General features: G+C 51.5%; 9 protein-coding genes and 1 non-coding gene across 10 annotated transcripts; 6 read left to right on the top strand and 4 right to left on the bottom strand.

Annotated features, from left to right (window-relative positions):
• Positions 1 to 113: 113 nt before the first annotated feature.
• On the bottom strand, positions 114 to 329 carry PSV08DRAFT_334844 (uncharacterized protein; the record flags this gene model as incomplete). The annotated part of the gene is made up of 1 exon (XM_066092751.1): positions 114 to 329. The coding sequence occupies one exon, from the start codon at positions 327 to 329 to the stop codon at positions 114 to 116; it is 216 nt and encodes a 71-aa protein (XP_065948060.1).
• A 143-nt stretch (positions 330 to 472) lies between these two features.
• Positions 473 to 4,268, bottom strand: PSV08DRAFT_405356 (SNF2 family N-terminal domain-containing protein; the record flags this gene model as incomplete). Its single annotated transcript, XM_066093716.1, has 2 exons — positions 2,116 to 4,268; positions 473 to 2,070 (listed from the first exon to the last, which is right to left on the bottom strand). Exons 1-2 carry the CDS (start codon positions 4,136 to 4,138, stop codon positions 473 to 475), a joined length of 3,621 nt encoding a protein of 1,206 aa, XP_065948059.1. The 5' UTR covers positions 4,139 to 4,268.
• Positions 4,269 to 5,473: 1,205 nt separating this feature from the next.
• Positions 5,474 to 7,018, top strand: PSV08DRAFT_381720 (uncharacterized protein). The gene is made up of 6 exons (XM_014223429.2): positions 5,474 to 5,613; positions 5,666 to 5,732; positions 5,785 to 5,795; positions 5,860 to 5,917; positions 5,965 to 6,079; positions 6,167 to 7,018. The coding sequence occupies exons 1-6, from the start codon at positions 5,537 to 5,539 to the stop codon at positions 6,901 to 6,903; spliced, it is 1,065 nt and encodes a 354-aa protein (XP_014078904.1). The 5' UTR covers positions 5,474 to 5,536; the 3' UTR covers positions 6,904 to 7,018.
• A 541-nt stretch (positions 7,019 to 7,559) lies between these two features.
• On the top strand, positions 7,560 to 8,960 carry PSV08DRAFT_334786 (fatty acid hydroxylase superfamily-domain-containing protein). The gene is made up of 3 exons (XM_014223428.2): positions 7,560 to 7,688; positions 7,745 to 8,000; positions 8,052 to 8,960. Coding segments are annotated over exons 1-3 (909 nt in total). The 5' UTR covers positions 7,560 to 7,686; the 3' UTR covers positions 8,703 to 8,960.
• A 200-nt stretch (positions 8,961 to 9,160) lies between these two features.
• On the top strand, positions 9,161 to 10,615 carry PSV08DRAFT_412535 (Paf1-domain-containing protein; the record flags this gene model as incomplete). Its single annotated transcript, XM_014223427.1, has 2 exons — positions 9,161 to 9,458; positions 9,513 to 10,615. The coding sequence occupies exons 1-2, from the start codon at positions 9,203 to 9,205 to the stop codon at positions 10,613 to 10,615; spliced, it is 1,359 nt and encodes a 452-aa protein (XP_014078902.1). The 5' UTR covers positions 9,161 to 9,202.
• A 2,618-nt stretch (positions 10,616 to 13,233) lies between these two features.
• PSV08DRAFT_334773 (hemolysin-III related-domain-containing protein) lies at positions 13,234 to 14,832 on the top strand. The gene is made up of 3 exons (XM_014223425.2): positions 13,234 to 13,989; positions 14,084 to 14,314; positions 14,377 to 14,832. Exons 1-3 carry the CDS (start codon positions 13,474 to 13,476, stop codon positions 14,533 to 14,535), a joined length of 906 nt encoding a protein of 301 aa, XP_014078900.1. The 5' UTR covers positions 13,234 to 13,473; the 3' UTR covers positions 14,536 to 14,832.
• Positions 14,833 to 15,087: 255 nt separating this feature from the next.
• On the top strand, positions 15,088 to 15,186 carry PSV08DRAFT_t72. Its single transcript has one exon. It is a non-coding gene; the product is annotated as a tRNA-Leu (tRNA).
• A 122-nt stretch (positions 15,187 to 15,308) lies between these two features.
• On the bottom strand, positions 15,309 to 17,459 carry PSV08DRAFT_210394 (uncharacterized protein). The gene has a single exon (XM_014223424.2). It carries the CDS (start codon positions 17,337 to 17,339, stop codon positions 15,477 to 15,479), a length of 1,863 nt encoding a protein of 620 aa, XP_014078899.1. The 5' UTR covers positions 17,340 to 17,459; the 3' UTR covers positions 15,309 to 15,476.
• Positions 17,460 to 17,660: 201 nt separating this feature from the next.
• On the top strand, positions 17,661 to 18,732 carry PSV08DRAFT_381708 (DNA-directed RNA polymerase III, subunit Rpc31; the record flags this gene model as incomplete). The annotated part of the gene is made up of 3 exons (XM_014223423.2): positions 17,661 to 17,884; positions 18,024 to 18,288; positions 18,347 to 18,732. Exons 1-3 carry the CDS (start codon positions 17,729 to 17,731, stop codon positions 18,730 to 18,732), a joined length of 807 nt encoding a protein of 268 aa, XP_014078898.1. The 5' UTR covers positions 17,661 to 17,728.
• A 311-nt stretch (positions 18,733 to 19,043) lies between these two features.
• PSV08DRAFT_381703 (uncharacterized protein) lies at positions 19,044 to 23,810 on the bottom strand (the record flags this gene model as incomplete). The annotated part of the gene is made up of 4 exons (XM_014223422.2): positions 19,044 to 19,331; positions 19,435 to 19,828; positions 20,099 to 23,718; positions 23,768 to 23,810. 4 exons carry the CDS (start codon positions 23,808 to 23,810, stop codon positions 19,162 to 19,164), a joined length of 4,227 nt encoding a protein of 1,408 aa, XP_014078897.1. The 3' UTR covers positions 19,044 to 19,161.
• Positions 23,811 to 24,353: the final 543 nt, after the last annotated feature.

The raw sequence follows: 24,353 nt of genomic DNA, 5'->3' as shown, positions 1-24,353 counted from the left end.
CACTCCATATTCTGCCATGCACACCACATCTCAAGGACATTTTTGCTATTGTCCTCTACATCTCTAGAATAATCCTCTTACAAACAGGCATTATTGATGTCCATCAGTAAATTTTACATAATACCTCTGCACACCCACCCAATAAGCAACATGTAAAAAGAATAAAATATCCTGCAAAACAAAATGGTCATAAGAAAAATCCCGAAATGGGCAAATGGTATCTTTGGTAAGCACACCTCATAAACCCCTACGCAAGGATCACCAGAGGAAATAGACGAGAAGAAAAGAAATGGAAAGAAAAAAAACAAAAAGAGGGCACCTCCATCCATCCATCCTGGGGAATGAATTGCAGAGAGGAAAGAAAAAAACTGGCCCTGCAGCGAAGAGGAATCTGGGACTCAAAACTTTCTTCCCTACCACGTTTCCCTCTTCTAACACCCACAAACGCTTTATAGATAATACTAGCATCTCCCTACCCACGGCGAACACTCGAAGCGCCCCTGGCAGGAGTCCTCCACTCATCCTTGAGCACCCACCTGCCCCTCTGCGCACTCCCGCTCTTCTCAAGCGTAGCAATCAACTTGAGCATTTCCTTGAACTCTTCGTTCCTGCCAGGCTGCGCACGACAGTAGTGGTCAAAGTGGTCGACGAGCATTCGACTGGGGACTGTGCCGCCGTGGGTAAGCATAAAGTCACGGATCATTTCGAGCATGCGGCGGCCCCGGAAAGTCTGGGGCGTCGTGGTAGTGGCAGCAGCGGTGGGGGCGTCTGATGTCCTGCTGCTGCTAGGCACTGGCCGGCCTTGACGCGCGGCGAGGTTGTTGAGGATCGAGGTTGATGAGGGGAGGCCGCCGCGAGCACCTCCGCGTCCACCGCGACCACCGCGCGTAAATGGGCCTCCTCCGCGAGGGGCGTCGGGGCGTCCTGCTTGACCGAATTGGCCGGTCCAGGTTGGGGTTCCTGCGGGCACGTTTCTCGCTTCTTCCATGCTTTTCTTCAGCTGCTCGGCTGCCAGGGCGGCTTGTCGCTTTGCTTCGCGTTGGATGTAGGCGGGATCGGCCTGCACTTTGCGTTTGCGTCCGCCGGCTGTCGAGTTCATAATGGCGTCGTGCTCGAGCACTGAGTGGACGCCGGTTTTAGCGAATATGGTTGACATAAGACGGGAATCGGCGGGGGTTTTGTCGTCGGTAGCAGTCCCATCTTCGTTCGTAGTGGGTGTTTCTTCAGAGTCGGAAACGGGAGCCTTGAAAGCTTCGGATCGTGATATGCCCTTTACAGCTGCCAGATCCTTGGCCGCAGTAGCATCATCTTTTTCACCTGCTACTGTTTTACCATCCTCTTCGAATTTGACTTCGGAGCCACGAAACAAGTTGCCGGTTTCTGTCTCCCCCTCTGCACTCTCAACACCAAGTGAGAACAAATCGTGCAGATCGCTCATCTGGAACGTCTGCCGCTGTTTTGGGTCTTTCAGCACTTTATTCGTCAAGAACTGCTTGAATATTTGACGGTGGTAGATCTTCTCTTCGATAGTACCAGCCGACATGAGGCGGTAGATCTCAACTTCTCGCTTCTGTCCTAGACGCCACGATCGCTCTCGAGCCTGAATATCAGTCGACGGGTTCCAATCTGGGTCGTATATGATAACGCGATTGGCGCCTGTGAGATTGACACCAAGGCCACCGACTTTCGTGGTGAGTAAGAAAACATGAAGGTTCGGATCCGTATTAAACTCATCCACCATGTTTTGCCGATCCTTGATGGGTGTCTCGCCATCCATTCGGCGCCAGTTGATGTCAGGAAGCTGGCTAATGAATTTTTGCAGGATGTCAAGCATGATGCGGTGCTGAGCAAAGAGTAACGTTTTGTGTCCGCCCTTCTTCCACAGAGATAGTAACTCCTTGACGACCTGCATTTTTCCCGATTTACTGGCATTGCCATAGTCGTACCCAGGCTTCTTGGACAGAGTTTTGTGCTCCGTAAGGTCAGGATGGTTGCATATCTTGCGAAGATAGTCAACGCCGTAAAGCATCTGGCGCTTGCCGTTTGCAATGGATCTCATATCCTCTGATGCTAGAAAGGATTCATAAGCTTGTCGCTGCTGTTTTGTCAACTTACAGAACAGCACTTGTTCTTTCTTCTGTGGCAAATCGGTTGCAACATCAGCCTTGAAACGCTGGAGCAGGTATGGGCTAACAGCATCTTTCAGGGTTTCAGCGCATCGAACTGCAGTCTCAAATTCTAGATTCGAAGCATTTGCATATCCTCCACGCTTAATTGGAAATTCGAACTGGTTGCGAAAGTTGACAAGGGTACCAAGCCGCATAGGGAAAACGAAGTCGAACAATGACCAAAGTTCCGTTAGATTGTTTTGCATTGGAGTTCCCGAAAGGATGATGCGGTTAGGTGTACGAAGTTCCTTGCAGTGAATAGTAATGGCAGTGTTGGGGTTCCGGATCTTGTGTCCCTCGTCTAAGACGGCGCATTCCCATTCAGTCGGAATCAGAAACTCAGCGTATGTTTGCAGCCCCGAGTAAGTAGTGACGAGTACGTGTCCATCCCGCTTGACCTTTTCGAGTATTTTCTTAGCCGCTTTACCGGCCCCAGTCAGAGTTGTATCGTAGTCTCCATAGTTTCGAAGTTCCATCTCTCGTTCTATGCGGTCTTCGCGTCGGGTGTCTAGCATACCGCTGCCAGATGTGTGTAGGATAGAGACCCGTAGAGCGGGCCACCAACGGTGAAATTCATTAACCCACTGCTTCATGACAGTTGCTGGACATACTACAATAACAGGCTTGGTAAGTAGCTTTGAATAATGGAGGCCTGCAACGAAGCTGACGGCCTGTATTGTTTTACCAAGACCCATCTCGTCTCCAATGATACCGCCCACGTTTTGAGAATACAGTTCCCATAACCACTGCACACCCGTCTTCTGGTAGTCGAACAATGCTGGATATATATCACCAGGAATTCGAAATCCACCATCGAACTCTGCATCGGCCTCGGTAGGATGAGGCTGGTAACACTCTTCTTCTCCTTCTTCATCCGCAGTTGTCTCGCCACTATTGGCTTTCGCCTTCTTTCTTGCAGCTGCTCGGTTCCTTGACCAAGTCTCTACGCGTTTCCGGTAGACTCGCTCATTACCGTCGTCAACACCTGCAAGATCTTCAACCAATGCTTCTTCTGTAGTTGCAGCTTTGGCTTTCTTTAGCTTTTTGCCCTTGGCTTTGCGCTTGCGACCGGTAGCTTCCTCTGCATAGGAGTCATCTTCAGCCGTGTCTTGCATGTCTTCGTCCGACTCATCTAACGTCGCAAGCTGGCGATCGGTCATACCAGGCTCGAAGGCATCATCAGAGTCTGGGTCTGTAAAACCGAGGTCTGCACCGGACTCGCTAGCAGGAGTAGCCTTCCTTCGCTTCCTAGACCGTGCTGGAGGGTGTGGACTGGGAGCTTCTGAACTAGACTCGACGTTATCAAAGCCAGGCTTCATCAAATTACGGTGCGAAACAGGTCCTTTTGCTGCCTCAACCACCATGTCTTCAACCTCGGCATCCAGCATGACCTCCCCTAGGGTCCCCGAGCCCGGTTGATTCTGCGCCAACTTGGAGAACGGCGTAATTTTTCCTGTGCGAATAAGCCACTCGCGCTGTGTTTCGTTGGGCAGGGGTCCATTTGCGCTATCTCCTGCTGCTTCATCTGCCCCAGGTTCTTTGTGGCGATCATTGATGCGCTGTTGTATGCCATCCATCTCCTTATCCAGGTCGTCGATCTTCTGTCGATATGCTGCCATCTCCCCACGGAGCTTTGCCTTCTGTGTATCGAGAGCTGGTAAAGCCAAACGGTTTTTGAGCTTCTGTATAGCAGCCTCTGCTCGCTTTGCCTCAGCTTCCAACTTCTCCATGCGCTTTTTGTCCCGAGCATCTGCCTGCTCTATGAGCATCTGGTCGGCCTGCCGGCCAATATCTCGTTCCAAGTCGTCTTGCGCTCGAGTGCCGGTTGTCAGAAACTTGAGTCTCTCTGTTTCGTCCGCATCGGAGGCGATGCCTTCGTCTGGGATCTGGTTGCCATCGTCGGCTGGAGCGTCGTCAATTGTGGTAACAGGCGCCACAGCTGACGCTTCGTGTGCAGAGGGCGACGACATTTTGAGGACGAGCTTTGAAAAAGAGGCAGAAGTTCGAAGGGATCTATCGTAGGTCAAGACGAGTGAAGACTGGCAGGTGAAGCCCCCGCCACTGTCAGCTTGAAATCAAGGGAAGGTGCGCTGAAGGCAACAGCGGGCAGGCGCACGGCGGGAAGGGACGCAAGCCAGAAGGCTATGGTATAGGTGAAGGCATTGCGATGAGAATTAGAATTTCAAAGACAGTGCATCAGGCGACGCTACAACAGAAGATGCCGAGTAACAAAGTTGCGACGACGATGAATACTTTTTGCCCGTGGCGATGATATCACTACCTAGAACACGCTAGGCGGGCGGCCGCGGCTCACTTCCGCGTTACTACCACCGCCCCTCGACGCGTCTAGACATGTAATGTATCCAAGCGTCGATCAGACTAGGAAAGCCTCCAACAACAGCACTTGTACACGTCAGCCCAACAAGGAGTTGCACTCCCTGTTCCTCTAATTGCAACAGGCAGGGTTCTGCGATGAGCACCACTTGTTGCATGCCATGTCTTCTTCATGTCACACGCCTTAGCATAGAGCAACTGAGATGTATGCACTGGACATGTCGGCCCAACACCTCTGCGTTCAGCCTCGCGCATGTCGTAGCGGTGGCGTCAGTTCGAAACATACCGCTCCCCCTATCTTCTCGAATGCTGACTCGTAATCTCAAATCAGATCGGTCGGGCACCAAAGCATTCTTGTATTCAACAAACTCAGTTGGACCCCGGGGCTTACATGCTATATGACCTGCTTGGCTGCACAACGCATCACCAATAAGAGCCAGGATCCAATGTAAATACTTGTGTATGCTGTGAAGGGTGTATCACCCAAAGGGCGCAACCCTCACTGGCTACAGCAAGTATCGAACCGGCAGGCAGTCTCGTGCGCGGCCCTGTCTTCAACATGAAGATTTATCCGGCCCATGCTACGACCCAGCAGAGACTGTCGCCTAGGGAATCCTCCCGTGGTTGGATGTGGGGAAGCGAGGCAATGTTACTCCGCCTGCAGGCCGGCTCACCTGTTTCGGTAATGTATTACCAGGATCCCATCCTTTTGTCAATGCTTTAGACATTTCCTTCTGTGTGTTTGGGACAGTTTGGGCGAGACTGAGTCGCTGCTCGCCTGCTTCCGCTCCTGATCAAGCCACTCATGATTATGATGATCCCGTGGCCGTCCGCCCGCTGCATGATGGCGTTAGAGGACGCCATGTTGTGGGCCATTGGCTGTCGTGTATATGTTTGATAATCAGGGCTTGTGTTTCCGTTTCGCGCGAACGTGAACATGACTTGTGTAGCTCCTCCCTCATACCGACACAGCAAACCTCCATCTGCTTGTCTCCATGACATAGCCGTTCGTCTTGCACCAACACTACGCCCACATGGCTCCTCATGGACTGCTTTCCGTTGTACTGGCCTTTGCGCTCACCTCTATGTCGACCATAGTGGTAGCTCTTAGGTGAGCACGTGTCCACGCAAATATCATCAGGCTCTGATCTAACGCATCTCAGATTTTACACGAGGTACTTTATCGTTGGAAAGCTTACTATTCCCGACTGGATGATGCTCCTGGCACTTGTACGTTGATCATCTATGACCCATTAAGAAACCCTAGCTAACACTAGCACAGATAGGGACCTGGTACGATACACCTTTTTACATATGCACACAATACAATGACTGACATTCACGCTCCATTTCACAGGGCATCTACAGTGGCCAACTGGTACATGGTCCAATTTATGGACCACAGCAGCCTCAATGTAAGCCCCTACTGCCCATTGAAGTGAAAGAAACTGACATGTTGGAGCCCAATGTCCCGGAAACAATTGAGAGGGTCGTCGTTGGCGCTCTGCTATCGATTTGGTTATATCGACTGAACTATATCATTGACCTCTGCCTTGTTAAAACATCAATCCTACTGTGTAAGTCGCGTTTCGTCTTTGAACCCCATACATTGCGGGGTTCCGAAATTTGGATGTTCAATATACATGCAGCTAATGCAACGACAGTCTACAATGAAATTGCCGCATCAAACAAACGCTTTCACTTCGGCGTTCGAGCTCTACTGTTCATCAATGTTGCTGGTGGAATTGCCATGGCCTTTGCCTCCATCTTCATGTGCTATCCAGTCGCTGATGCATGGTCATTTGAGGTCTTCATGGGCGGAGTGAAGGGTAAGACAGCCAGGCATTGTTATTCCCCAGGACCTTTTTGGCTCTCCAACGCTGGCTACAACCTCGTCACCGATGTGATAATTTGGACGGTACCGATGGCGTTTTTGATGAATCTCCAGGCAATACCACTGAGACGGCGTCTCGAGCTTGTAGCCACCTTCTCCGTGGGCATCGTAGCCATCATCGCGTCGGTGGTTCGACTTTACACAATTGTGCTCTGGTTGTCCAGCTATGAGCAGCAGAGAATAAACACAGCAAATGTGTTGATATGGAGCCAAGTAGAACAACACGCCGGTCTCATAGCAGGCTCTATCCCGTTCTTGCGGCCACTGTATCGGCAAGTGCTGGCTAGGGCCAGGAGAAGAGAGCAGAATAGCCCCAGTCCGGCAGCGCATCTAGTTGAGGAACCTGCACCAGAGCTGATTCAGGGCATGCTCCGGAGGCCCATCCTTCCCTCGACAACCTCTACATGTGGGTCGAGCAACCGGGAGTTCAGGCGACCTGAGTGGGTTCTTGAGCCAATCGAGCCTGTTGGGAAGGATTGTATTTGGGAAGTGCCGCACCCCACTTGAGGCTCCTTATTTCCATATACAAGATACGTTGTGAACATGTTCTGGGTATATTCTAACAAGGCGTACTGTCTGGTTGAGGGCAAGTCGCAAGACCGGAGTTGGAGGCAACGGGTATACGATACGTACAATAGATAACATCATGATCCATACCGATAAGCTAGCGCGCAGGGGTATGTCTGGCTGCTCTGCCGTTTGAATTCTCTCGGGATGAAGAGGCAGTATACCCCTTCTTGGCAAGACTTGGTGGTAACGCCACAATTGGCCATGGTGGTATGACATGCCGATGGACGCCACAGATGCCGGTTTGGCGGCTGTCCATGTGTAATCAGCGGTTGGTGGGCTCACCGTGACACGATCCACCGAGGGAGCGGCGTAGAGGACATGGCGAGAATCTTTCGGCAGCGGCTTGACACCAGCTGCCCCTATGTGGCAGAAGGCGGTCAGCCCAGAGCGGCCGTAGCGGGCGGCGTGTGATTGGCCAGCCGGCAAGGACGCATCTCTGGGCAGGCACTAGTGCCGTGGTGTGGACGCGTCGGCCTTCCGGAACAGCAGTGAACCTTGGTGGCGAAAGTGGTACGAATGGCGATCAGGGCGCCGCCAATCTGCAATTTACTTAATCCGCCGCCTCCTTTGCCGCTACTTTGCTCGTACCCTCACTGCGTTACCGCCAATCGCTCCCTCACCACCTCTGCTCCCTGCAGTCATTCCTTCTTTTTTCCTCTAGTCTCTGGTACAAAATAGAGCCACCCACAACGGTTGTGCTGCGCATCGCGACCCTGCAAAATGTACGTCCCCGACGCAGTCCGCATCCCGCACATCAACACATGCTTACCCGCTCCAGGAACAACGCAACCTCAATCCTGTCGCCCATGGCGCAGGACACGTACTGGGGCTCCTTTGAAGAGATTTCCAAGTACAATGTCCAGCTCAACTACCTCGAGAGGATGTGGATGACCTGGTATGCGTGGATGGGCAACGATATCCTGGCCACGGGCATCATGTCTTTTACCATTCACGAGGTTTTCTACTTCGGCCGCTCGCTTCCCTGGATCATCATTGACTGCATACCCTACTTCAACCGCTTTAAGATCCAACAGGTGCGTTACCAACAACACGGGCTTGGCATGAACGAGGCTAATTCGCCGTAGAACAAAATTCCTACTGCTTGGGAACAGACACAATGCGCCCTCCTCGTCCTCCTCTCCCACTTCACTGTCGAACTCCCTCAGATCTGGCTGTTCCACCCCATGTGCCAGTACTTTGGCCTCCAGACCTCTGTTCCTTTCCCCAGCATCTACAAGATGGCATACCAGATTGCCATCTTCTTCGTTTTCGAGGACGCATGGCACTACTGGGCCCACCGCCTCATGCACGCCAGCTCATTCCTGTACAAGAACATCCACAAGATTCACCACCAATACTCTGCCCCCTTCGGTCTCGCCGCAGAGTACGCCTCGCCCATTGAGGTCATGGTTCTGGGTTTCGGCAGTGTCGGTGTTCCCATTGTGTGGTGCGCCATCACCAAGGACCTTCATATCCTGACCATGTATTGCTGGATTGTGCTACGTCTATTCCAAGCCATTGATGCCCACAGCGGCTACGAGTTCCCCTGGAGTCTGCACCATATCCTGCCTTTCTGGGCAGGTGCTGAGCACCACGACGTTCACCACGAAAAGTTCATTGGCAACTACGCTAGCAGCTTCAGGTGGTGGGACTTTGTCCTTGATACCGAGGCTGGTGCTGAGGCCTCCAAGAAGCGCAGAGAGCGCAAGATGGCCAAGCTCAGGAAGGCCCAGTAAAAGAGCAATGAACAATTGTAATGCGTATGGAGAGACGTCGGTCCTGGCTGACTTTTCTGTCCGCCAGTCTCGATGTCGAGCTGGCACGAAAATGGCGTTTTTTGGTACAGGGAAAACGCAGTTATGCATTTGATGGTGGCATTAGACAGCACAGACCCTGGATAATAGTATGAGTGTTGGCTGTACATAGGAGCCGGGTCTTTATACAACATCTATATAATAATTATTACGGTCGTTATGTTTACACATGAATTTCGTATTGTGCAAAGTGTGCTGGCTTTCCGAAAACCGGGCGTTCGAGAGCAAAGCGGTGTATTGAACGTTGTAGTTGTTGAGTAGTATGTATGGGACTCGAACGACGCCCCTGGTGATAGCGTGGGATGGTCTTGGCGCGGCGAGGCCTGGTGCGCGTCGGCATTCCGAGCTTCATCAACTTTCTTTGGCCCTCTCATAACCGCGCAACCACCACCATCAGCAGAAATTTGTACTAACCTGACGAGATGAGCTCCGGACGCCCAGTCGTCCACCAGGACTATATTGCGAAAATCAGATATTCGAATGCGCTGCCTCCACCACCATGTCCACCCAAGCTGCTAGACATTCCCAACACCGGCCTCTCGAGCGGGCAGTACACGTCGGCAGGCTTTGCATCAAGGCTTGCGCGAGAGCAATCGCTGAATATTGAAGCCGATGCTGAGCTGGGTATGCCCATCGATCTTGTCGGTATTCCCAAGGTATTCGATGGGGACGAGTCTGGTAAGTGAACCTGCAGCAGCGCAAATGGCGCACAGCGATTGACGCGTCGTATAGCTATTCAGGCTATGCCTCACCCACCGCCGCTTAGTGCCGCAGATAAGGCGCTGATGCGACCGCCAAATGCGCTTGGAAAGAGTACCAGCCACGTCTCTGGCGCTACATTTTTGCGGCGAACAGAATACGTTACCTCAAGTACCACTGGCGGTTCCAAGTTCGAATCGAGTAACTCGTCCAATACTATGCGCCTGCGTAGGAAGCGGAAGCAAGTGGAGACGTCCCTCGATGATCCTACAAACATCTCGCGACACATTCTCAAGGGATTCAACATTGCCTACCCAGCAGATGCATACAATGGACAGGACAATGCAGAGAACATTAGGGCGGCAGAGTCAACACCTGAAGAGCGGCTGGCATGGAACAAGCCCAAGCATCCCAGGAACCCCAATCTCAAGCTGCTCGACTCGTACCCGCTTCTTCCAGACTGGGACGCTACGCCCGATACTGGCGGATATATGGTCTTTAAGTTCACCGCACCACCTATCAACAATCCGCTCGACCCCTCGTACGACCCACGACTTGACGTCGCTCTTCTCCGTCCTGCTGGTCAGACCATCCAAGACCAAGAACGATACATGGAAGACCTCCAAGCACACAAACTCGACCCAACAGTCCCACCACCCATTGCACGCTACCAATTCGAGTTCTTCCTACCCTCGGACAAGAGCAAAGTCCGTGGCATCAAGCGCAACTTCACCACACACGACCCCACTAACGAAGCCGATATCGACTTTGACATTGCCGAAGACGACGAAGGCCAGCCCCGCAAGTGCTTCAAATACGACAACATCCGTACCTACGAGACATCGCAACAAGTTGGTGACCCTAGCGATACCTATGGCGACGTTGTCGCCCTTGCCCTACACGACCCCAACAAACACGAGTCTGAACCCCTGCGCGACACCAAATTGCAAAAGGCAGCGTACTTTTACCCCATTACTCAACGGACGAGCTTGAGGCCGAGACGACCTGGTCGCGTTGACATGACGGAGGAACAGCCCAAGGTGGATATTATTGAGGCTGCGGGTAAAGATCCAGAGGCGTTTGAGCGACGAGAAATGTACAGGAAGAGGGCCGAGGGCATGGAGATTGGGGAGTAGGAGATTAATTAATTCCCTGAGGTTATTTTTTTTCCCCGAGTGAAGAAGATTGAAGTCGTTTAGGAAAAAAAAATAGGACTTGGGGGTCTCTATGTATTTTGAATATAGAAGACTCGGATTCATTTTGCACTTGTTCTTTTTTTTGGGAAGAAATATTCATCAGCGTGGGCGTTTGATTGGTGGAGATTTGGAAGGGATTTTACTGCCATGGGGTGAGATCAATAAAATGGGGATTTTTCCGAATCAATGATAGTTTGTGGATTGGTGGAGTGAGTGATTTGTGAGGAAAAGTCTGGTTGGTGATTGTTGGTGGTGCAGTGATTCAGGGGGGCATACGCCACTGAGCGACTATTCTGGGGGACAAGCTAATGAATGGCTATATCTGGGGAGAAATGCTTGGTCGGTTTTGGGGGATATTTGGATATGGAAGACGTTTAAACGGTGGATTTTCCATGTAGCAAGAAAGTTGGGGGTTTTGCGACGAAGATAGGGTCGAAGGTGGTGGAGTGGAAGATGCTTGAGGAAAAGTTGGGTACTTGTTAGTTTTAGGTGTGGTGGTTTGTGGTGGACTTGGTAAGGGAGATATACGATTAATATCTATCATTTGACGGAACACATAAAGAATGTTCTTTGGCTATGTAAAAGTATGTGGGGATTCAGATTACAAGATCTTGGTAAGTAGGGGTGGTGGTGGGTGAATGATGTACGTGAGGGAAAGGTATCTCTCTTCATACTAGCAATGTGCGATATGCTGCACAAGTGATACGTGAAACAACATCCATGTAAGATTTTTTTTAGAAAACAAAATCAGAAGGGTTGGAGTAACTTGCGTGTAACATGTCTAGACTGTCTTGAAAAAAAAACGAAATCGCTCCGATAGTACGAGATTTGCAAATGCTGGGGACGTAAATGCTGGGTTTGCATACAATGATGATCTACCTTAGCCCTTATTGCCCTGTACAACTCTATAATCATGAAAAACAAAATTGAAGAAGTAATGCACATTTCCTTCGCTATTTCGCTGGTGGATCGCTTCGTCGGAGGAAGAAAATAAGTGTTATGAGGGCGGCAAGACATATCCCGACGTGACTTGCGGTATCTAGTCGGGAGCGCCAGACGTTCTCGCCGCATTTGTACCAAGGTGCAGCGCGCTTGCGCTTATGTTGCCTATGTCGCCGATTTGAACGATCGGAAGATGCTTGTTGGCAGTTGGCAGATAGAGATTGGTTGTGAGTAGGTAGGATAGGCGAGGTAGCTGTGTTTCTGCGAGGAGGCATGGTGGTGCTATAACGGGATCTGGATAGTCATGTGTTAGTAGTAGTCTCAGAGTATGTGCCCTAGGTGGAAGGACATTGCTCGTACGTTGATGCAGCATGCAAAGTATCTTTCTGAAGAATTTCAGTGACGTTTAAGAGGGGAGGTACCATAGCGATTTCTGTGTTGGCACAGTTAGTAACTTATATGTATGTGTGAACGTTTGAACCCTCATTCGCACCTGGTTAACCTGGAGAAACGGGCAACCAGATGCTCCCCAAGCCCCTTGCACGACGTTCGTTTTCGAGTCAAGGAGGCGGGCAGGCCTGCCTAAGCGGGCGCCGCCAGAGTGAACAAAGTCAGCGCTAATCGGGTTGTGTACTAGTAGCAACTAGCGAAAAAGCTGCTTAGAAGATAGCGTAGTAGGGACATGTGGCGGTTTTTTTTGTGCGGCTGATTGGATGCCTTCTACTTACTAGGGTTACTTGTAGGGTACTGGCCTGGCTGCAACTATTGCCAAGCAAGACCTGCATATTTTGCCCAAGTATAATAGCTGTCAGCCTTGTCAGCCCGAGGCCGACATTCAGATTGCGGAGTGTATGATTGGTGTATTCAACGACATTTTTTGAGTGGTATATGAGCTGTACCAGGCCCGACACCGCGGATGTGAAACAGCAACTCCGGCAAAATGTTTACTAGGAAATTCTAATCCGCGCACTACATCAGCTGTGGTATTGGCCTCTCTTTTCGATGCTACTTCTTAGTAATTAGTTGTCAAGGATAAGAGCCCGTGTTGTGAGTCATGAGAGGGATTGCATAAGGGAAGAGTCGTTGTTGTGAGTTAGAAGGCGCGAATGTTCTGCAGAGCGGGAATCAACAGACATGGCTGCCTTACAAACAGCCCTGGCGAGGTATCTTGGGACTATGCAAACTTCTATGCACTTTGAGATGCGCATCTACGACTAGAAAATTTTGAGGTTTGCAGAATTACCTGCAAAATTATGATGATGTTAAGTACAGCCTGATGCTTGACATAAGAAGTCGTGCTGTCTCGTCGTTGCGTGGACAAACGCAACATAGTAATACGCTACTGCAACGTAAAAGTACTACAACTACTACTAGGTACATAGCGGACTCAAAACCACGAAATCTGAGCGCAAGTCATGTACTACGTGCACATTGCTGCAGTCGCTCTCCACATGCGATCGAGCGGTAGATATTTGAGATTCCGAGGCCCTTGCGTTATTGCTTACAACTGCAGTTACCCTGCCCCGGGGATCGCCTCTTGATCCTAGTCCCGAAATTGACCCGCTTCGACTCGATCGCGTATAGCCGGGGTCATGCGCAAGGAAAGCTTGAATCCCGCGCTTTTGAGTTCTCACTCATTCCTTTTGCGCCTGCACACCAGGCGTGATGAGACTAACGTCCTGCGCATTTTATTAATTCGCACGACGTTTCTTCCCATGGTTTTGAGCGGAACACCCAGTCAAACTTTTACAATAATCTTTGATAATTTACCCCTTTTGCACATGACAACAACGACACTCTTCCTTACTATACCCGGAGGACCGCAACAACAACAAAGCACACTTTTTTTTTAAATCATGACATCCCACCAGGATCCACGCTCCACAACATCCTCAAAGCCACTGTTCCCTTTTACCGTCCCGAAACTGCATCAAAGCACCGACCTGCCTGCTTGGTACGCCCACAACTCCTTCATCCAAACCGCCTACCGCCCCATCACAAAATCCACGCGCCTCTGCCTCCAAAGCCTGACCTACCTCCACAACGAAACCATCAATATCTACTCGCACCTTCTCCCCGCACTCCTCAGTCTCTTCTTCAGCCACTCCTTCAGCACCTCCTTTGCAGCGCAGTTCCCGCACGCAACGTGGAAAGATGAAGTCATGTTCCGCGTGTTCCTGAGCACGTGCGTGATTTGCTTTGGCACGTCGGCGGCGTATCATACGCTCATCTGCCACTCACGTACGTTTGCGGAGCTCTGGGTGCGACTTGATTATGTGGGTATTGTGGTACAGATCGTTGGGTCGTTTATTCCCGGGATTTATTTTGCGTTTTATTGTGAACCCCAGTTGCAGAAAGTGTATTGGAGTATGGTATGTTTGTTTCCTTTCCCTCCTCCCCGCCACCCCCTTGCCGCTAAGGTTGGGATTTGCTTTAAGGACTTGGTGTTGACTTTTGGGGATACAGATTATTACGCTGGGAACTATGACTGCGACAATTGTTCTTAGTCCGGGCTTGCAGGGCCCGAAGTGGAAGTATTTACGTCTGTCCACGTTCGTTGCTATGGGCTTATCTGCTTTTGCGCCGATTATCCATGCTGCTAGTATTTTCCCTTACTCCCAGCTAGACCAGCAATCTGGCTTACGCTACTACTTCCTCGAGGGCGTTTTGATACTCATCGGAGTTGGGTTTTACGCAGTACGTCTTTGGCTGACGTTGGTATTAATTTGATTGCTTTTTATGTTAACTTGCATTTGTAGGCGCATTTCCCAGAATCCTGGAAACCAAAGCGATACGACGTTTGCGGCGCGTCACATCAGATTTTCCACATCGCTGTTGTTCTGGGCGCTCTAGCGCATTATTACGGTATTATGAGCGCATTCGAGTGGAACTACGCCAATCAGCGCTGTATGTGGTGAATACCGACGTTTTATTAGACTTAACCAGACACAACAGTGTTGGTTTGTCGGTTGCTTTTTAACCTGCACAGCGTACTCTGATGCCCTACAACCACTCTCGAGCCATTATTTTTGGCACTTGAGAACGTAATTTTCATGTAATAGGTCATGTCCGTTTTGGCTATTCCTCAAGTTATGGATTCAAAGCCCCTTTGCTCTGGTGCAATACACCTGCATCTATAATGGCATTTAATATATAATGGATAATATAACGATCAAAAACAAGCAATAGCAATGATTTGAACTCAACAATTCCTCATATGAGATTCTTTTGTGTTCCCTCCACCGCGACGTTGTTTAACGTTGTTCATGTTGACATTTTTTCTTTACTACTAGTCCCTGGCCCCACTCGCCAAAAAAATCTCTAGCTTCCCGCACTTCGCCCACATACAACCCTTGTGTCCATATGATATTCTCAGATGAATTTGTTAATTCCTTTCGTTTTTGTTGCTTTATCACTCAAGGTAACATGTGATGCAAATACAAAACTAGTCATCGAACAACCAATCAAATGGTGAGATGGCCGAGTTGGTTATGGCGCCAGGTTAAGGTTATCTTAACATTATATTCCTGGTCACGAAAGTGGCGTGGGTTCAAGTCCCACTCTCATCAGCATTCGTCTAGATCCATCTAGATACCCCAGGTTCTTTTTTTCCTTCTCTTTTTTTTATTGTCTCTTTGACTTGAATTAACCGTGAAACATATTCATAACAAGGAAGATCGCAAACGTAGAGAGGCTCACCAGTTGAGGCAATTATCTTTTTTCATCTTGTTCTCTTCAATATCTTTACAATCAATCGTTCATGGCGGAATGAACCCAGTGTTCCTTGGTATCAGTCCTCGTAAGTCGCACTGGATGTGGAGACATGATAGTGAGAGGCTTCCTGTGCAACAGTGACCGATTACAACTCCAGTGTCCCGATTCTGCTACCTGCATTGGAGTTGTCACCCCAAACACCTTCGCCAACTCTCCTCCTGACCATGGCAAGCACGTCTTGTCTATCACCATTTTGTTCGAGCTTCCTCCCTAGCGTCTTCAAGACCTCGAACTTTGCAGTTGCAACGATGTAGGCCGCGTTCTCTGCATCACCACGACCGCCGACGAGGTTGGAAAAGGTCGTAGCTGGTTTCAACAGGGAAGGTAATACGCCGCCACTGATGCTGGGATCGAGGATCAGATCGACGCCGGACTTTGGGAAGGAGTTGAGACGGGCATATGTTGAGTCGTTGACGGGAACATCTGGCAGGGGTTCGGTAGACCATGAAGCCGTGATGAGGGCACCCACGAGCGTCAGAGCAGCCAGTGCGTTTTCCTTCATAGCAATAGTCTCCATATGCGTCGTCAAGTCAGCAAACATGGTTGGTTTCTTGCTCCAGAAAAGGGAAGTCAGGAGACGCGCATATATGGCTTCAGTCTGTGTACGCTTGCCATCAGAACCTAGGGTTTCAGTCTGTGGGAATGCGATTTCTTCCTTTGGCGGACCGTGGAAGATGGCTGCTAATGTCTTCAGCGCATCTTGGTTTGTTCTGGTAATTGGCATATCTATAATGACACAGTCGTCCCAAGCTGGCCCAGAGACTCCCCGCGGTATCAGTGTCGATCTCGGCATTGCAGCGATAATGCTCAGATTGCTTGCTTCGCACTTCCGGATATTGCGATGGACGTAGGCGCGAATGATTGGCATCTCACTGCTCATCTCGAAGTTCTCAGGGTAACATGAGGCGTAGTCGCTGATATACTGTGCTGTCCGATTGCTCAGAAAAGAATGATCCACACCGGGATTTTCTGAGGTATGAAAGTCGATCAGGCGCTTGTGAATGCCTTCCTGTTTTAGGAAGTCCAAGGAGAGGCTCGAGTCATAATGAGAGAGATGAGGCCTGGTCTGGACTTTTGTGATGAGTACGCTATAGAACTGGATGAGTGACATATGCATCAGCATGTCGTCTTCAGTATCGACCATCTTCAATGCGGCGTAGTGGAGTAAGCCTTGATTTTCTTTCAAGCCGACTTCTTGCTCGACAGGGAGACCATATGAAGAGACTATAGCATTCCAGTCCATAGCGGCAACGCGCGGTAGCCATGATAGCAACCTAGCTTGGGAGATAGTCTTGTCCCGCTTGCTCAGAAGCGGAAGTGAGGGTGAAGTGAGCTGTTTCAGAGATGTGTAGTGATAGTATAGCGAACTGATGTCGCGGTCACTGAAAAGCCGTCGCCACATGGGACCAGTGCCGTATGTATGTAGTGAGGACTTGCCATCGATGGCCACAGGCTCATTCTTTGATACTTCTAGTAGTGAAGTGAGAAGGTCTTCGGCTTGCGTTGCAACTCCTTCATTTTGCGTGCAAAGCCACAGACGGACTGTGGCTAATATGACTGATGGACGGTTGGCGAGGGCCTGGGCATCTGTGCTAGTTGCGGTAGCCTTCTCGAGCAGTGTGAGCAGAAGACTGTGGAATGGAGTAGCTTGGAGATCGAGGCCAATCTCAAAGTCGATATCTTTGATGTCCTCAAACCGGTATGGTCCAGCCAACTTGACGATGAAATGGACGAGTGGCGACGGGTCCTGCTGAAGTTTGGGTAACAAGACGGCTATTTGTAGGAAAAGCGATCTAGTGTCCTTCCAGACGTGGCTCCTGTATTCAGGAGTGTTTGTGGAGAGCTCGCATCGTTCGAGCAGGTCTGTATCCAACGGACAGGTAGGATCTTGATCGACCTTTTGCAGATGGTCCGAGAGCTCACTGAGGACTGCTGTTGATGTGGCCATGGTTGAGCTCCAGTGGGACAGACGGTACAGTTGAGAGGATAAGGACTCAAGTTAGAATTGTAATGACCTCTGTCTTGCTCCTAGTCTGGAGTATAGCTGATAGAATAAGCTGTAGAGGAATGTTCTAGCTCCGACTCATGTGATTTCGCGTACCAGGTCGAATGCACGCGTTCCCTGTAGCCTGGAATAGGTGAGGGGCGGCGTGTGGCGGGGTGATAGGTTGGTGGATGCAGATTGGACCCCACTCTCAGCCCTAGCAGACCGCGGCTCGAGCTGCACCCAAATAATTTCTGACTCGGCAACTTTGCCCAACTCTTAACTTGACGACATCGCCCTTGGCCTTGATCGCGGCGGAACCAGCACACGGGTCGCGCAGGCTTATTGTAAATATGCCGCCAGCAGCAAGAGGAGGACGGGGCGGAGGGCGAGGTGGTGCACGCGGAGCCTTCAATCCCGCGCGAGGAACAGTTACTATTGCAGGCACAGAGCTCAACTGGGATCTGACTGGCCTCGACATCCAAAAAGGCCCTGCTGAGCGTTTTCCCGTGAGCTCCCCCTATTCTAGTGTATCTACTTGACTCTGTGCAATTCAAGTGAGCACGATGGGCTTGGCGCATCGCGTTGCCCGGCTTGATATCATGCGCTCGCAGCACGCCTTTGGACCACTCGCTGAGACATGAACAGGAAGCTCCTCCCCCACAGGCGCCTCCACCAACAGACGATGAGCTCGGTGTGGTCCGGCACCACCTTGCAGTACGCGACCGCATCCATGAGGGACCTTTCTACACCATCCTCAACGACGGCATGAAGAACGGCCTCAAGAGGAAAGCCAACGAGCCCGCACCTACCGAGGCCTCGCTTTTTGACCCTTTCACCGGCAACCAGACGTATTCTGCCAAGTACCTAAAAGTTCGAAGAAGACTACCCAAGCTAGACGCCCGCCCATACGGTAAGTAGATCGCGTAGACCAACACGCCTATAGCAACAAGACCTGACAAAACCCACAGTCGTCGACCTCTTCCCTGCCGAGCTCCGCCCAACTCTCGACGTAGACGGCACCCGCGCCGACGGTGCCACCACCAAAAAGCGCCGCACCCTGGGCGTCACCAAAGTAAACGCCGAATCCCAAATCGAGCGCCTCATCCGATCCGAGCAGCTGCGCACCAACGAAGCCGAAGCCCGCGCCGAAGAAGAAGGCGATGAAGACGGCGACGAGGACGAAGAAGACGCAGACGAGGATAAGCCGGATGCCGTGGACGAAGAAGACAACTGGTCTGCTGCTTCTACCGACTCGGAGGAGTCGGACGACGATTACAACGCTGAACAGTACTTTGATAACGGCGAGGATGATGATATCGATGATGCTGATCCGTATGAGAATACGTATGAGTAATCGGTTTAAGACAACGAGGACTTGTGGAAAAAAAAGCATGGGCAATGGCGCGTATGGATAGTCCGTTTTTTTTGCGATTACGTCAAGCAGCAAATTTAGGCGTTACTTCAATCAAATTTAGATACCCGAATCAAAACGAAATTTCAATATGTTCGAGCGTTCAATCATGTACAATTTCGTTCACTACGTATGTGCCCATTTGTCTGTCCCGTCGCTTCGTCAAACCAACCAACCCAATTAAAACAAGTCACCCTCAAAAACGCCAAACATGTGCTTAGCAAGAACGAGAGTGGGTATGTGTAAAATCAAAAAAAAAGCCCGCTGAACACAAGAAAACGAAAAAAAAATACGAAGCAAAAAACCAACCAACGCAATTCATTAATCTCACCTTATTCCTTCCTTCCAAAAACATTTCAAATCCCCATCTATCTAGCATGGTTGCAGATAGTTGGACGGTACGAGCCCCGGTCGGCCCTGCTTGCCGACTGCTTCAGCCTCCCACCACCCATCATCCTGCAGACGGAGTACAGCCAGGATATCACCCTTTTGGAATCCGAGTTCCTCTGGAATCTGGGCTGCATACGAGTACATGGCACGAGCTGTGTTATCGTTAGTACAAAATCCTTGCCACACCTCTTACAACTTGCCCCTTTCCCAAAAAAGGGAAAAGAAAGAAGAGAAACAAGGGAACAAATAACTTACAATAATTCAAAATCAATCGTCCCTGACTATTATAATTCTTGGGCTCAGCAAGACTCTTACTGCGCACTCTCGACTCGGCTCTCACAGAGCTTCCAGATCCACCGTTGAACCCGAATTCGCTGCCCATGTACGAACTCTGTGGACGGGCAGTATTGGCTCTGCCACGCACACTGCCGCCGTACTGGCTTCCGCCATAGACGCTACCGTCGCCTCGCTCGCTGCCGGCAGTGGAAAGGGCTAGGGCCATTTCGCTGCCTAGAGAGCTACCAGGCCGATCAAAGGATTGGCGGAATTGAGGGTTGGGGCTTGCTGCTCGAGATGATGCGGCTGCACGGGATTGTGGGCGGGATTGGGCCTGCGCAAAAGCTGGTTGAGGGGGTTGCTGAAGAGGTGGCTGTTGCTGCTGGGGAGGCGGTTGTGCCTGTTGTCTGGATGCAGGTCGGGACGCTTGCGGAGCAGGCTTCTGTTGTGGGGGTTGCTGTTGCTGAGGCGGCGGCTGCTGAACAGGCTTTTGTTGGGGAGGCGGTTGTGCCTGTTGTCTGGATGCAGGTCGGGACGCTTGTGGAGCGGGCTTCGGTTGCGGAGGTTGCTGTTGCTGAACTGGTTTTTGTGGTTGAGGCTGCTGTGTTTGCTGTCTAGATGCGGGCCGTGGTACTTGCTGGACAGGCTTTTGCTGTGGAGGCTGCTGTTGGACAGGCTTTGGCTGCGGGGCCTGCTGTTGTTGGACAGGTTTCTGTTGCAGGGGCTTGGGCGATGCAGCAGCTTGTGTGTTGTTGACAGTCGGTGATTGACCACGCGAAGACGTGAATGTGTTACGACCCATGGGTGTACCATAAGTCTGAGCCGAAGCAGTGCCTGTCTGGGCCCGAGGTCTGCCTCCAGCACTAGATGGAGCATAGGGATTTGGCGAATCTGTTCGGTTATTTGAAGCTGCGGGAGAAGCTGGTGGCTGCTGCTGTGTCTGCTGTCTAGACATGGGCCGTGATGCCTGTTGAGCAGCTGGTGGCGTTGCCTGCGGCTGTGCCTGTTGTCTAGATGCAGGTCGCGGTACTGGCTGAGCAGCTGGTGATGGTTTTTGCTGTTGTGACTGTTGTCTGGATGCAGGCCGAGGTACCGGCTGAGCAGCTGCTTGTTGGCGTAGTGGACGCTGGGATGCTTGAGATGGTGGTCGTTGCGCAGGCTGTGAGGGAACTGTCGGCTGTCGCTGCACGGGCTGATATGTTGATGGCGATGGAGGTGGTTGTTGTTGCGTTGGAGTGGTCCGGTAGGAATTCTGGGACGGAGTTTGTTTTGCCGTTTGCAGAGTTGGTCGTGGACTGACAGCACGTGCAGGTGCTGGAGAGGCAGTTCGTGGGGAGGCAGCCTGAGTAGTAGTAGCAGTAGTAGCAGCAGCAGCAGCAGCAGCAGCACGGGGAGCCTCTTGCTTCGTTGGGCTCCGGCTTGGAGGGCGAGCTGCGTCGCCCCCATTGAACATGTTCACCTTCTGGTTCACATACATTTGTGTGGTCTTTTGCATCTGGCGAGCTGTATGTGCTGGTTTAGGGGCGCCCAGACGCGACATGGGCGGCTGCTCATATGAGGGCGGAGGCGTGCCCCGTTTTGCCGCAGTGATACTGGTACTAGAAAGCAGTGTAGGTACGCTGCCAGCCAGCTTTGAGCCGACAGCAGGAGTAGCAGGAGGTGCTGGTGTGGCAAGGCCGTGATAGCGATCTGCAGTCTGGCGTACAGCAGCTTGTTTGCGCTCTTCGGGCTGACGGACTGAAGTCTGCTTGGTAACGCCCCTCAGCTCTTCAAGAGCCTGTGCGATGGGATCCAGTTCTTCCTGTGCCTCAGGCTCCGGTTCCTGCTTCTTCTTGTCCGGTGAAGCGACGTCAAATACATTGTTACCAACGTTGAGCTGGAAGTTTGCCCGTGGATCAGCTGGTTCTGGACCGGGAGAAGGTGGCTTGCTCTCAATGGCCCGAGTAGGCCTGATGACAAAGCTCTTCGCCAGGCTGTTATTTTCTTCGGTATTCCTCCGCGAGGGAGGGGTCCATGTTTTCCGGGTGCTGGGCGCGAGAGCTGGTGGCTCGATCTCATGTTTGCTCTTTCTCCTGGCGAACGGGCTGTTGAAGAACCCTCTCTTCTTCTGCACAGAACCCTCTTCAATCGGGCTAGGTTCAGGAATTGATGGCGCAGCCATTGGCTTGCCAGGTGAACAAGAGCCACTGGGTGGCTCGACACTTGAGAAAGAATTGGGATTTGAACAGTCACTCTGCGAACCCCTACTAGCAGGACGAACCGGACTTGGAATTGAACTTCGATCAGATGGCGCACCAATGCGGCAGAATTGGGTCATCCCATCTGCTGGGTAGTCGTTGTGGGGCACCGAGGTTTGCTGATACTGTTGACGTGCCTGCTCTTGTGCTTGGACGAGTCGAGGGTCTGGCTGCACTCCTCTCGTCGCTTGGGGAGATTGTATCGGCTGTGGTGATTCTACACGTTGTCTCAGTGTATCTGCACGTTTTCGTAGAGGCTCAATCTGCTGCTGTTTTGGCAGTTCTGTATATTGCGGTTTGGGCGGCTCTACGTATTGAGGCTTGGGCGGCTCTACATATTGCGGCTTGGGAGGCTCTACGTATTGATCTCGCGGTGGCTCCGTGTACTGTGGCTCGGGTGGCTCTACATATTGTTGCTGGGGTGGTTCCTCATATGGTGGCTCCACATATTGTGGTTCAGGTGACTCGACGTATTGCTGTCTGGATGGTTCCGTATATTGTGGCTTTGGTGGCTCTACATACTGCTGGCTCGGAGGTTCGGTATACTGCTGTCTTGGTGGTTCAGTGTACTGCTGTCTTGGTGGTTCGGCATACTGCAGCCTCGGTGATTCTGTATATCGCCTTAATGGCTCCACATGCTGTTGTGACTGCTCAATGTATTGTCTTTGCTGTTCCACGTATTGCCGTGACTGTCGCGGTTGCTCTGCGCGTTGCCGCGGCGAGTCGACATGTCGTGGAGACTCGACATATTGTTGTGGTTCGTCCAGGTATGGTTGTGGTGATTCGGCCGCCTGCCGAGACATATCTACTGACTGACGGGACCTGTCTACCGATTGGCGAGACCGATCAACAGACTGGCGAGGCATATCTATCGACTGGCGGGACCGGTCAACGGACTGTCGAGGCATGTCTATCGACTGGCGAGACCTATCCATTGACTGGCGTGATCTGTCCATTGACTGACGACGGCTATCTACAGGTTGAAGGGGCAGAGCATCAATATCGTCGGGTAAAATTGGACGTGTGTCCTTTTGGAGTCCCATCTCTCGAGCCAATGGATTGTTTGGATCGTGATGAGAGTCAAAGTTGGAAGGCGCTGGCGATGAAGCGCGATACGCCGGATTCAATGTCCTGGCGAATTGTGCGACTGAGTAGTTCTCGTCCTCGGAGACTTGTGAAGAAGTCTCTGCGTCGCCCCTGCAGAAGTTGATGAACTTGGGTGCATCGGGAATCTCCTGGCCAGTTCCAGACTCTTTAATGAAGCCGATAATGTCCTTTTCTACGTCGCAGTCCTCAAGCGATAGTCGGATTTTCTCGCATGAAGCATCGTCGCTGACGCATACGGTCGAGGCAATGTTTGCGAAATTCCACAAGCTGCTCTTGGTGTAGTCGATGCGCTCTTCTTCAAGGTCCTGGAACTTGTCGCACGCAGCTTTCCAGTCGCGGTTCCACCGTCCTGTGGTTTCTTCGAGCACCTTGACTGCGGCCTCGTAGTCGGCGCTCGTTGTGGCCAGGTTGATCTGCGTCTTCTCTAGCTTGGCCTTGTTCTTGCGCTCTTCTTGTCCCATGACCATGTGCGCTTGCGCTAGGAAGCCCTTGATCTTGAGACAGTCTTGCTCGTACTTGTCGCGTGCCTTGTTCATGGTCGATGTCTGCTGCATTTTCAGCTTGAGCAGTTTCTCAATGCCATTCTGCACAATCTTTCTCCGCTCCTTCATTCCACCGGCGAAGGCTGCGAGGGGCTCTTCTAGCTCTGTCTTCATCTGCTGGGCGACATTTTGATGCGCCTTTCCCATGGATTCGACCTCAGCTCGGATGACATCGCACGACAGTCGAAGGGTGCCGGTTTCGCAAGACCCAAGTGGCTTCCGCGATAGATTCAGGAGTTTCCGTGCATAGTCTTCTTCAATTGATGCTCGCGCGGCGTAAAAGTGTTTAAGTTCGTCGTTTGTGACTTTGGCCGCATGCATGCGGTCGAGCATGGGACCGACGCCGGCGTCATCTTTGCCCCAGAAATTATTGGCGACTGGCAGTGTTAGCTGGTTAGTGTGCAGACTGCACTCTGATATACATACACGAGAGGGAGACCGAGGGCGGCTCCGTCGCCGTTGCACCCATGGTGGATGTGTGTGTGGGCACGACTTCAGCGAGGGGTAATTGCGACGGTTGGTAGGAAATACAAGAAAGCGAATGCTATCTAGAGTGGTTTCAGAAGAATGGCAGGCTACTCAAACATGCAGGCTATGGAGCAGCGCCGGATGTTGGGGATGTGGGCCAGGGTGTGCTGGCGGTGAACCCTGTGTTGACCCTCGCGAGAATCACCATGGCGACGCGAGGGGTATTGGTAGCGCTAAGCTGACCAGCCAACCCCAAGGCGAGCCCAAGGACGACATACGCAAGTATGTACATGTGTTCAGGTCGGGCGAAGACTACAAGCGCACACGACTATTTTCCTTGTTCGATTTGTTTGTAGAATCCCATCTCGGCGGTCCCCTGCGTTTGGCGGTGGCTGGTTAGCATGCGTAGTCTCTCTCATTCACTGCGATTGCTGCAATGCCATGACGCAGGGCCAGCGGGCGGACGGCTATGTTGCACTTATTAGCCTGGACGTGTTGACCATGTGTTGCGTGCCGCAAAAAGTAAAGCCTACAGCGGCGGGCG

Source organism: Bipolaris maydis, assembly GCF_028858645.1.
Source record: "Bipolaris maydis strain C4 unplaced genomic scaffold PSV08scaffold_16, whole genome shotgun sequence".
In the NCBI taxonomy this organism is placed as follows: Eukaryota; Fungi; Ascomycota; class Dothideomycetes; order Pleosporales; family Pleosporaceae; genus Bipolaris; species Bipolaris maydis.
The sequence above is the reverse complement of the archived record's forward strand: the minus strand, read 5'-3'. Positions and strand labels throughout refer to the sequence as shown.